Source organism: Coregonus lavaretus, assembly GCF_964263955.1.
Source record: "Coregonus lavaretus genome assembly, chromosome: 27".
NCBI lineage: Eukaryota > Metazoa > Chordata > Actinopteri > Salmoniformes > Salmonidae > Coregonus > Coregonus lavaretus.
Genome location: NC_140014.1, coordinates 14,740,602 through 14,754,298, shown reverse-complemented (window position 1 = coordinate 14,754,298; position 13,697 = coordinate 14,740,602). Strand labels below are relative to the sequence as shown.

The 13,697-nt window shown below is 43.0% G+C and overlaps 1 protein-coding gene across 1 annotated transcript in view; it reads left to right on the top strand.

Annotated features, from left to right (window-relative positions):
* LOC311102607 (myelin transcription factor 1-like protein) overlaps nt 1-13,697 on the top strand; it is a gene marked incomplete at both ends in the record, with an annotated part of 591,893 nt that overhangs the window by 533,895 nt on the left and 44,301 nt on the right. The window contains one exon of the mRNA XM_084143976.1: nt 8,852-9,285. Coding sequence (XP_084000102.1) covers nt 8,852-9,285 — 434 coding nt within the window. The remainder of the gene's footprint in view (nt 1-8,851; nt 9,286-13,697) is intronic.

Here is a 13,697-nt window from a genome sequence, read left to right as displayed (position 1 = left end):
CAGGGGTCAGGCTATTAAGTAATCGCTGGGCCTGCTGAGATTGAGGCTGTCTGCCAGTTGAGCCAGACGCTGACTGAGTGATGGACACCCGCTCCTTTTGGGCTGTGTGGAAAAAGCATGTGTGTGGAAAACGTGTGTGTGGGGGTTTGGGGGAGGGAGGGAGGGAGGGGGGAGAGGGGAGGGAGGGAGATATGGAGAGAGAGATCAGCAAGCCGGTGCGCCCTCGCAATTCTGAGACAAATAAACAGTGTTAAGAGGTCCACAGTGAACATGCTGCAGTCAGCCAAAATACCCAGTTCTCCACCAATTTAAGAAATTATGCTCATGTATTAACAGCACCCCCCTGACCTTGAGTGGTGGAGGCTTCAGAGAGGTGCCACATCCGCTCTGAGACGCCCAAGACAGAATGCCTCCACCGGCCTGTAGCCCCCAGTATCACTCCTACTCCCCAGGAGCTATCATTTGATGACTTCTGTAATCGCAAAAGTCTTGGTTTCTTGCACATAAATATCAGAAGTCTACTTCCTAAGTTTGAGTTATTCACTGCGTTAGCACACTCTGCCAACCCTGATGTTCTAGCAGTGTCTGAATCCTGGCTCAGGAAGGCCACCAAAAATTCTGAAATTTCCATCCCCAACTATAACATTTTCCGTCTAGATAGAACTGCCAAAGGGGGTGGAGTTGCAATCTACTGTAGAGATAGCCTGCAGAGCTCTATCATACTATCCAGGTCTGTGCCCAAACAGTTTGAGCTTCTACTTCTAAAAATCCACCTTTCCAGAAATAAGTCTCTCACTGTTGCCGCTTGCTACAGACCCCCCTCAGCCCCCAGCTGTGCCCTGGACACCATATGTGAATTGATTGCCCCCCATTTATCCTCTGAGTTTGTACTGCTTGGTGACCTAAATTGGGATATGCTTAATACCCCAGCCATCCTACAATCCAAGCTAGATGCCCTCAACCTCACGCAAATTATCAACGAACCTACCAGGTACAACCCTAAATCCTTAAACATGGGTACCCTCATAGATATCATCCTGACTAACATACCCTCTAAATACACCTCAGCTGTCTTCAACCAGGATCTCAGCGATCACTGCCTTATTGCCTGCGTCCGTAACGGGTCTGCGGTCAAACGACCACCCCTCATCACTGTCAAACGCTCCCTAAAACACTTTAGCGAGGAGGCCTTCCTAATTGACCTGGCCCAAGTATCCTGGATGGATATAGATCTCATTCCGTCAGTAGAGGATGCCTGGTTGTTCCTTAAAAGTAATTTCCTCTCAATCTTAAATAAACATGCCCCATTCAAAAAATACAGAACTAAGAACCGATATAGCCCCTGGTTCTCCTCAGACTTGACTGCCCTTGACCAGCACAAAAACATCCTGTGGCGTACAGCATTAGCATCAAATAGCCCCCGCGATATGCAACTTTTCAGGGAAGTTAGGAACCAATATACACAAGCAGTCAGGAAAGCAAAGGCTAACTTTTTCAAACAGAAATTTGCATCCTGTAGCACTAACTCCAAAAAGTTTTGGGACACTGTAAAGTCCATGGAGAATAAGAGCACTTCCTCCCAGCTGCCCACTGGACTGAGGCTAGGAAACACTATCACCACCGATAAATCTACAATAATCGAGAATTTCAACAAGCATTTTGCTACAGCTGGCCATGCTTTCCATCTGGCTACCACTAACCCGGCCACCAACTCTGCACCCTCTGCTGCAACTTGCCCATGCCCCCCCCGCTTCTCCTTCACACAAATTCAGACAGCTGATGTTTTGAAAGCGCTGCAAAATCTGGACCCCTACAAATCAGCTGGGCTAGACAATCTGGACCCTTTCTTTCTAAAACTAGCCGCCGAAATTGTCGCAACCCCTATTACTAGTCTGTTCAACCTCTCTTTCATAACGTCTGAGATCCCCAGAGATTGGAAAGCTGCCGCGGTCATCCCCCTCTTCAAAGGGGGTGACACTCTAGATCCAAACTGCTACAGACCTATATCCATCCTGCCCTGCCTTTCGAAAGTATTCGAAAGCCAAGTTAACAAACAGATCACCGACCATTTCGAATACCACCGTACCTTCTCCGCTATGCAATCCGGTTTCCGAGCTGGTCACGGGTGCACTTCAGCCACGCTCAAGGTCCTAAACGATATTATAACCACGATTGATAATAGACAGTACTGTGCAGCCGTCTTCATCGACCTGGCCAAGGCTTTCGACTCTGTCAACCACCGCATTCTTATTGGCAGACTAAATAGCCTTGGTTTCTCAAATGACTGCCTCGCCTGGTTCACCAACTACTTCTCAGATAGAGTTCAGTGTGTCAAATCGGAGGGCCTGTTGTCTGGACCTATGGCAGTCTCTATGGGGGTGCCACAAGGTTCAATTCTTGGGCCGACACTTTTCTCCGTGTATATCAATGATGTCGCTCTTGCTGCTGGTGACTCTCAGATCCACCTCTACGCAGACGACACCATTTTGTATACATCTGGCCCTTCATTGGACACTGTGTTAACAAACCTCCAAACGAGCTTCAATGCCATACAACAATCCTTCAGTAGCCTTCAACTGCTCTTAAACACTAGTAAAACTAAATGCATGCTTTTCAATCGAACGCTGCTAGCACCCGCCCACCCGACTAGAATCACCACTCTCGACGGGTCTGACCTAGAGTATGTGGACAACTACAAATATCTAGGTGTCTGGTTAGACTGTAAACTCAACTTCCAGACTCACATAAAGAATCTCCAATCCAAAGTTAAATCTAGAATCGGCTTCCTATTTCGCAACAAAGCCTCCTTCACTCATGCTGCCAAACAAGCCCTCGTAAAACTGACTATCCTACCGATCCTTGACTTCGGCGATGTCATTTACAAAATAGCCTCCAACACTCTACTCAGCAAATTGGATGTAGTCTATCACAGTGCCATCCGTTTTGTCTCCAAAGCCCCATACACTACCCACCACTGTGACCTGTACGCTCTTGTTGGCTGGTCCTCACTACATGTTCATCGTCAAACCCACTGGCTCCAGGCCATCTATAAATCACTGCTAGGCAAATCCCCGCCTTATCTTAGCTCATTGGTCACCATAGCAGCACCCACCCGTAGTCTGCGCTCCAGCAGGTATATCTCACTGGTCATTCCCAAAGCCAACACCTCCTTTGGCCGCCATTCCTTCCAGTTCTCTGCTGCCAATGACTGGAACGAATTGCAAAAATCTCTGAAGCTGGAGACTCTTATCTCCCTCAATAACTTTAAGCATCAGTTGTCAGAGCACCTTACCGATCACTGCACCTGTACACAGCCCATCTGAAATTAGCCCACCCAACTACCTCATCCCTATATTGTTATTTATTTTGCTCTTTTGCACCCCAGTATCTCTATTTGCACATCATCTCTTGCACATCTAGCATTCCAGTGTTAATACTATTGTAATTATTCTGCACTATAGCCTATTTATTGCCTTACCTCCATAACTTGCTACATTTGCACACACTGTATATATATTTTCTGTTGTATTTCTGACTTTGTTTTTTTTACCCCATATGTAACTCTGTGTTGTTTTTATTGCACTACTTTGCTTTATCTTGGCCAGGTCGCAGTTGTAAATGAGAACCTGTTCTCAACTGGCTTACCTGGTTAAATAAAGGTGAAATAAAAAAATAAAATAAAAAATATAATAACTGATGATATAATTTCACTCCTCGGCTCCTTCAACTTAATGGTGTCTATTTGTTCACATTAGAACATATTTTGGGCTGAGTGAGGAGGGAGAAAAACTTTGGGCTGGTGTGAATGGGAATCAGGGACATTTCACAGCTCAGTAGCCTCTGACCAAGCGTACCTGAAACCTGTCTGACTCTGTTACCTATGCAAAGGGAACGGATCACTGGCGCTACTTTGCTTTCCAACTAAGGTGCATGACATGGGGAGCTAACTTTAGTAGAGAGAAGATTCAGCAACTCTTGGAGGAAAATTGAATTTAAAAAGAGCTTATTTCATTATTAGTAGAACCCACTTGTTTTGGCTTTCACGCCAACTCTGTTACCTACCAGCATAGAGCACTGATCTTCTTGGCACCTAAAACACATTGTCACACTGGTATCATTGGGACCCTGTCCGTGTGGATTTTTTGAAAGAGAGGTTGGGTGCCACATGCTAACACTCGTGCACACATGCACGTACACGTACACGTACACACACACACACGCACACACTCACACTCACACACACACACACACACACAGATAAACACAAACACAGAGACCTGTATCGCCCCCAGACTCCCCATGGTTTGATGAGTGAAATGGATTAGGCTCCTGTGATCAATAGTCTGGGCAAATACACAGATTATCAGATTATCAGATTAAAATGTGTCCCCTGCTGCCAAGGGGACCAGGAGAATATAGTTAAACCCAGGTGCTTCGGCAAGATTCAATTAATTATCTCTCTGATTATTCTGTTTTCCCAATGACGATCCTACAACAACGTACACAGCTACATGTTTCGCTGCAGTTGGTACAGCAGAGTCAGACGATCTCAGCTCAATAAACAATTTATAACCCAGGAATGTGAATATCTATTTGTTTTAATCTCTTTGTTTTTAATCAGCCTGGCCTCAGAACCATACGAAACATACTATGTATTTCTGAGGACTTCCACGACGTATGATACCTACTAATGGTCTAGTTACTTTAGACAGAAATGAAAGTAAGTAGGTTGGTCGGGGAGGATGGGTCGGTGTAATCCGTGACCATCTAGCAATCCAAAGGTTTCATGTTCGAGTCACGCCGGAGACAGCTGTAGCATTTTAGCTAACCCTCCCACTGGGCACAGACGTCAGTTCAATGTCTAGGTTTGATTTACATTTGGTTGCGTTGTTAACTAACGTGAATTTAACGTGAAATCAACAACAAATTTCAACATGTCATTGGATTTACAGTTTTTTTTTATCGCTTTGGTACTATTTTCACAAGTATGTGGTACATTTTCACAGCTCTTAGTACAAAACTCCAAATGGGTCACACTTGTAACGCAGCCAGTCTTTCATTCAAAACCTGTCATTGTGCATTCATTTGGATTGTAAACATCTCTCACCACACAACCATTGATTCAAAATCTAAGTTTATTGTGAAATGTAATGAGAACATTGGTTTTATCACCAAAACACAACATAATGATATCTTTTCAATTTAGTCGTTTTGACTACCAGTTAATCCAATAGCAAACAATGCAAGATACATGTTTCGAATCGCCCTTAGAAGTGCTGAACGTAATATGCTACAGTACTGTAAATTAGAGTAGATTACACAGTTTTCACATTAGTCAATACACTTACATTATCCCCCAAAATGTCAAGAAAATCTATAATTTCCATAATATCTATCCATTGTGTAATCAAAGGTGTGCTCAATGAAGACATCCTCTACAATCATTCATGCTAATTTTTATTTTATATTTTATATAATTGCAACATAGGTGTACTGTCTGTAATCAAATTAAATGAATGAAAATAAAACAATGTTTAGCACACATTAGTTTGCATCAAGCCTGTCTTGAGCATTTGGCCATACATTCTCATCCACATCACAGTGAATGTCCTCAGAAAAAACCTTTTGGCATAGCGAATCCAAGCTTGACGTTGGTTTGCATTGATGTCGTCGCATGCCTCATCCATGGCCAGTAGGGTGGCAAGCTCATGGGAATGGCGATCGTACACCTTCCACCTCCATACTGAAAAAAAATCCTCAATACGGTTGAGGAAAGGAGAGTATGGGGGCAGGTATAGGGTCACGAATCGGGGATGGGCCTGAAACCATACCTGAACCACCTCTGCATGGTGGAACCTGACATTGTCCCACACAATGACATAGGTGACCCCTTCACCTTGACAGGCATGCTCAATTTCATTGAGAAACACAACGAGATGTGCAGCGTTGTAGGATCCAAGTAATGGCTACTACACCATTTTCAGAGATAGCTGCGCACATGGAGATGTTTCCCACACGTTGTCCAGGCACTAGGACGGTCTCCCATTGGCTGATGAGTTTCCGTCCACGGCGCCGAGGTTTGGCCAGGTTGAAGCCCGCTTCATCAACTAAGTTATACTTGTGATGGTTCACAGCAGCATCAAGCACCATCACCCTCAAAAAATATATTTTGGTTAGTTATTTCTACAGTATAGTTCCAATATGATATTGTGAAGTAGCATGTGCATCAAATAGTAACAGTAATACAGTATATAGTGCTGTACCTGAACATACTCGGCCCGCAGTTGTTTCACCCAGTCGTTGTTTCTCTCAAAGGACACCAGGTTAATGTGTTTCATAGATACCTGCTGCCTCTTCAAAAGGCGGACGATTGTTGGTAGGCTGATGAATACCACATTGGCAAAGGTGTCATCGTTCTCCTCAATGGCCTGCTTTATTTTTCGGACAGCCATACGTCATTCCTGGCTCTCACCATTTCCACCACGGCCCACTCCTGCTGGTTGGTCAGCACACGGCAACGGCCACCACCATGGGGTCTTCTGTCAATTCTGAGGGGAGAACAGAGTATACTGTCAATAGATCATACTGTAAGAATACTGTAACATGTTTTGTGAATTTACATGCATTACAATATGTAATTTACTGCAAATGTAATGGTAAAGCATAGTGCATATCCTGCAGACTTACCAGTTTTCTTGGCGCAATGTTCTCATGATCGAATTAACAGTTGATCTTCAGATTGGGGTGAACTAATCTGGCAGCTTCTGCAATGGTAAGGCCTCTGTTTACCACATGGTCAACGACGATGACCCGGACTTCATTAGACACAACAGTTCCCTGCCATCTGCCGCACTCTCTCTGATGTCCACCTCTTTGATGGGGCCCATGCCCACCTCTTTGACCTCTTTGATGGGGCACATGCCCACCTCTTTGACCTCTTTGATGGGGCCCATGCCCACCTCTTTGACCTCTTTGATGGGGCCCATGCCCACCTCTTTGACCTCTTTGATGGGGCCCATGCCCACCTCTTTGACCTCTTTGATGGGGCCCATGCCCACCTCTTTGACCTCTTTGATGGGGCACATGCCCACCTCTTTGACCTCTTTGATGGGGCACATGCCCACCTCTTTGACCTCTCTGACGGCCCCTTGTCCACAAGCTCTTTGATATCTTCCTCTCCCTTGCTGTCTATCCTGCTCTATGTTGAAAGAAATTGCAGTGTTCACACATACCCTTTTATATGGTGACCAATTGTGGTTACCACTGTGTGAAATCAATTAGCAATAATGAGTAGACATTATGTATGGTTATCATGTATCATACATGTAATTTAGATGTTTATACTTTACAAACACATATTGTATTTCTGTAGTTCTCAAAATCCATATATAGTAGACAAACCAGTTTAAAATCTATAGGTTTAAGTGATTAACCATTAAGCGCAGTTGGATTAAGTGATGGTCAAATGTATTTAAACAAATGAGAAGAGAAGCAATGAAAAGTATTGTGAGCATTGCATTGTGAAAGGCAATTACTTTATATGAAAGGTATTTCTTGATGAAACACTGATTAGGTTTGGTGAAAAATTTTACTCTGTGATTTTGTATGTTGTACTTAGTCAATTGAAAATGTGCTTAACGTTTTGAAAAAACAGCCTTTTTGATGATCTGTTTTGAGTTTTGTACTACATACTTGTGAAAATAGTACCAAAGCGATACAAAAAAACTGTAGGTTTAAAGTTGGGTGAAAAAATACAAAATGCCCTTACGTTGATGACAAATCCAATTAGTTTCCCACTTTGATTTAACATCATCACATCGATTTTGGGGGCTGAAATGATGTGGAAACAATGTAGATTCAACCAGTTTTTTCCCAGTGGGCTTCCCCCAACCCTTATTCTAAACTTAACCCAATTCACCTAATCTGCTACACAAATGTACCTTTGCTTTTTTTGTTCTCCCCATAATTCTCCTTTGTTGTTATGGCGCACAAGCAACCTGGTCTCAGAGAAATACGTATAATACTATACATCATTCAAGACAGTAAGGTCTCCCCCCTCATTCGTATGCTATTGTACAACTGGGTAAGACGTATCAAATCAAATTGTATTCGTCACATGCGCCGAATACAACAGGTGTAGACCTTACTGGGAAATGCTTACTCACAAGCTCTCAACCAACAATGCAGAGTTTTAACAAAATAGTAAGTAACAAAATATTTGCAAAAATAAAATAACAATAACGAGGCTATATACAGGGGTACCAGTATGAAACTATACGTTCTATAATTCATATGATATTGTACGACCGCTATTCCATTCATAATGTAACCTAACGTTACTTAATATATCATACTAAGGGCAGTTCTTGATTTACGTACAAAATAACACGAATTGCCCTGAGACCACGTTGTTCTATTTATCTCAGAAATTCCTCCTCTTGTAATTGTAAACCCAACAAAGGAGTGCAAATAGAATGTAATTACACAATAGTGAATGATTATGGGCACGTTTAGTGCTCCGTTCATGAAACTTTGATTTCACAAACAAAGCCCTTCAGCAGAGCATTGGGTTTGTCCTAGATCTGTTCTGCAGCGAGAAAGCGTTACAACATGCAGCACCTTGCGGCATTGTGCTGCAGTTGTGTTTTATTGTGTTTTGTAGTGTTCTCTCCAAAATTATTGTAATCTGTGAATAGCCTGCTGGGCAGTGTGCTGGCCCAGTGACATAGTCAGCACCAGAGCCAGTGTATTGTATTTGCTTAGCCACTACCCAGCCACTAAGCCAGGTGATGTGGAGTTTTGGGTCTGGTGGCTAAGCGCTAATGGCTCCTGTCTTATCTGTTCCCTGCAGTGTGTATGGCTGCCCCCTGGCCAAGAAGAGGAAAACACTGGACAGACAGCCTCTGGAAGGCCTGGAGCCCTTACTGGAACCGCTGGAGCCAGACCCCAAGAGGAGACCCCTCATAACCCACATGGACAACTCCACTATGGACGAGAGCGACGAGACAGACGGAACAGTGGAGATGGATGACAGAGAGGAGGAGGTGGAGGAGGGAGTGGAGGATGGGGGAGATGAGGAAGAGGAGGTAGAGGAGGAGGAAGAGGAAGGATACTTGGAGGACAATGAGGAACAGATGGAGCAGGAAGAAGGAGAGGTGGAGAGAGGGGAGGGAGAGGTGGAGGAGGTAGAGGTGGAACAAGGGGAAGAGGAGGACGGAGTACAAGAGGAGGAAGAAGAGGAGGAGGAGTATGAGGAGGAGTATGAGGAGCAGAGTCAAGGCCAAGGTGAGACATCTTCATTTAAACCTTTGTTACACCAAGACATATTTGAATATTCAAAGTAATGTAAATGTCTGAGTTGCTATCGTATACGTTGCGGAATGGTTAGTCTTGAATATACAGTATACTGTATATGCAGTATGGTTAGGCAATAAAGGCATGCAATTATACTTTTGTCTGCTTACTGGGAATTGAAATGTGATACAATTCTACATAACAAAATACAAACTAAATCCCAAGCCTGTCCCAGAACATAGAATATATTATTCTGTTCACATTCCTTTGATCTTTGTTTGTTTCATCCGTTTGACTGGTTTATTTATTTGTTTGTTTGAGCATTTGCTTCTCCTCCAACTTATATGATGACTGTAGCTACCAGAAACAGAATTTGTAGTGCTAGATCAAACCTGGTTACCTGGAATAGAGAGATGGGTTGGCAGCGAAGGCAATTTTTTTAGGGAGCAGCTCAGCTCTGTAATTTGAGGTTTGTTTGGGCCATTTGCCATTACCTTCAGGGCTATCTCAGTCACAGGCTGAAAGCAGTGCTGGCGCTGTCTCTCACACACAGACCCTGTGAAAATGGCAGTTTGTCACTGGTTCCACAGGGGCTGGATGGGAACACCCCGTCTCCAAAACACCTCATTCCAGAGATAAATGCCCAGAAAAAGGTCAGGTCTCAAAATTATGCAGTGAATTAAACTAAACTATAATTCGTGAATTATTAATTTCACAAGGCAGATAGTGTTTTCAGACACGTGCTAAGTTTCACATGTACATTTTTCATATTTGCCATTTTTTACCACTTCCAGCTACATCTGGTCTCCCCATCCAGGTGAGACTTCAGAGGCAATCCAGCAGTAACTTCAGAGGCAATCCAGCAGTAGGATGCAGGGTGCTATGATGCTGCAATGAATGTGCCAAAACTTACAACTGGAAAAAAGGCAGCAAAAGCAAAGGCCAGGGTACCATAACCAAAGATAGGGAAAATTCCATAAAAGAGGGAGGCGTTTTATTTAATCATGTTATCATAAAAAATGTTTCACTAAAAATATTTATTTTGCATCCATTTACAACTAATTTGCTCTCGCATTTCCAAATTGTTTCCTTGCAATATTTGGTTTTGCTATGAATACTTTTGGGTGTATGTTTCGCTTTCACTGTCATTATTTTTGTTTACAATACTAAGAATTTTGTTCTCGACTTCAGAAGTTTCGCTTGATATTAATGGCTCAAAAGTAACTCACTCACTAGAGGATTGCACCATATAATAACACTATTACTCTATTAAAGGTGTTTAAAGCGGCAATCCTTAATTGAAACATTAACAAAGTAGGCTCCCCGCCAAAGCTGAGGGATGGGGCTGGAGAAAACACTCTCAAATCCACACTACACTATGGATACAAGGACTGACCATCCATGATATCAAAATTATAGTGTTTGTTTACATTTACTTTGTTTACAAAGATTGGAGTAAAACAAGCTTATATTATGGGTTCTGATGGGGTACAACAGTTGAACTAAACTCATGAGGGATTTATACGTTATATTCTACAAGAATCAATATGTACATATCATTAATTTATAAGTCCAAAAACTGATATATTAACAAATAATTGCCCCTTTAACAGGCAGTGAACTTCATACAGCAGAACTATGTTGCCATTTCAATGTCATCTATTAACCTGCCCCCAAAAAATGTATTCTGTCCACTGTTCCGCGAATGTCCTGCAAAATCGTTCCCTTTTTTCCGTATTTGGGCTTTTTAGATGTGGTCACACTTATTCCACCAGTGGAAACATTGCTACTGCAACATGTTAACACCATCTTTTCACATGTGAGGAGAATAACATTATTTCATCCCCACATGTGAATCTGCAATTCCACATGCGAAAGTGAGATTTTCGCATGTGGAGTGTTGTTTAAATGTTTTTCACGTGAAAATGCATATCTGATTTTCACATGTGAAAGTTTTTAACATGTGAAACCACAAATTTAACATGTGAAACTGCAATGTGGTGTTAACATGTAAACTCAAAATGTTATAAATGTGAAATGTAATATCAAGATGTGAAAACAGCTATTCCACATACGAAAATGCAATTTTTAAATGCAATTTTCACACGTGAAACTGCAAATTTGACCTTTTTTGTAAGGGTGCATGTATTTGTGTGAGAAAAGTCAAAAGCAGGAGTCCCACCACCTTTGCTTACAAGCATGAATAAGTAATGCTAGATATACAGTAAAATCTTCTGTTTAAAATGACCTGCCACAAACCAATTGAACACAGAACTATATAGATTATAGAGAAAAAACACAGTAGCCTGTGTCTGCTTTCGAGACTGTCTGGGACGTGAGAAGTTCTCCCCCATGTGTGGTCTCTGCCCCTGACGTGCCAAAACACCACATTTGGCAGGTTTCTCTACAACTCATTCTGCCTCTCGCCCCCCTGCACCCCAGATCCTTCCTGACAGAGCCCTCAAGTCCAATTAAGACTGGAGCTCTGAGAGATACAGTACATTGTGCTAGCTTCCTTCTAAAGGTGTTAATGTGTGTCAGCCTCCCTCCTCTGTCTCTCTCTGTCTCTCTGTTGGGCATGTGAGTCCACAGTCAAAGAGATGGTCTTTGTTTCCTGCTTGGCCCAAGGAGCACAATTCAATCAATTCCACTGGGTGTAAAAGCTTTCTGCTCTGGCCTAATTAAACTGGGTGAATATTTGGGATTTTCTCCATCGTCCTAAACCACAGTGCCATCTTTAGATAGGAGGATGAAATCACACTTTTTCTTCTTCTCCTTTTTCTTGTCTCCTCAGAAATGTAGATTCGTCTCTCCACATGCATCACTATAATTTCCCCCCATATCCTCCAAAACAGAAGTGGCAGCAGGGCAGATTCCAATCTGTAATAGAGGTGGCATTGTTATGGCGGCTCTGTGTTTCTCAATGGATATATGCACACTGCTGCATGCTGCATTGTTAATCCAAGCCAATACGGAGCAGCGCAATCTCTCAGTTCCCCTTTCAATCTGTTTCGCTTCCCTATCCCCTTTGTGTACCTTGATTGCTCTTCAAATTGCTTTTCTGAGCCATGTTTCAAACTATCAAAAATTAAACCTCTGGCAACCAGGGTAAGGGTAGAGTACTGTAAGAAATCATTCCCCTGTCAAAATATGTGCCTGGTCAGTCGTGACTCCGCGGTCCAGAACCCTCACCTCAACGCCCTAGATGTTGTGTCGCTCTCATTAGATTGAGAAGTGTGTGGGGGTTGTGTGTGTGCGGACAGTGTGTGTGTGTGTGTGTGTCTGTTGCAGTGAATATCAATGTGTTGTATGTGTGTGCATGTCTAGGTGTACTGTTTGTGTACATGTACAGTACCAGTCAAATGTTTGGACACACATACTCATTCAAGGGTTTTTCTTGGAAAAAGCAGCCTCCTGGAATGCTTTTCCAACAGTCTTGAAGGATTTCCCACATATGCTGAGCACTTGTTGGCTGCTTTTCCTTCACTCTGCGGTGCAACTCATCCCAAACCATCTCAATTGGATTGAGGTCGGGTGATTTTGGAGGCCAGGTCATCTGATGCAGCACTCCATCACTCTCCTTCTTGGTCAAATAGCCCTTACATAGCCTGGAGGTGTGTTGGGTCATTGTCCTGTTGAATACCAGATGGGATGGCGTATCGCTGCAGAATGCTGTGGTAGCCATGCTGGTTAAGTGTGCCTTGAATTCTAAATAAATCACAGACAGTGTCACCAGCAAAGCACCCCTACACATCACACCTCCTCCTCCATGCTTGACGGTAGGAACCACACATGCAGAGATCATCTGTTCACCTACTCTGCGTCTCACAAAGACACGTCAGTTGGAACCCAAAATCTCACATTTGGACTCATCAGACCAAAGGACAGATTTCCACCGGTCTAATGTCCATTGCTCGTGTTTATTGGCCCAAGCAAGTATCTTCTTATTATTGGTGTCCTTTAGTAGTGGTTTCTTTGCAGCAATTCGACCATGAAGGCCTGATTCACGCAGTCTCCTCTGAACAGTTGATGTTGAGATGTGTCTGTTACTTGAACTCTGTGAAGCATTTATTTGGGCTGCAATCTGAGGTGCAGTTAATTGCCGATTTCTGAGGCTGGTAACTCTAATGAACTTATCCTCTGCAGCAGAGGGAACTCTGGGTCTTCCTTTCCTGAGGCGGTCCTCATGAGAGCCAGTTTCATCATAGCGCTTGATGGTTTTTGCGACTGCACTTTTTTTTTTTCCGGATTGACTGACCTTCATGTCTTAAAGTAATGATGTATTTGCTTATTTGAGCTGTTCTTGCCATAATATGGACTTGGTCTTTTACCAAATAGGGCTATCTTCTGTATACCACCCCTACCTTGTCACAACACAGCTGTTTGGCTCAAACACATTAAGA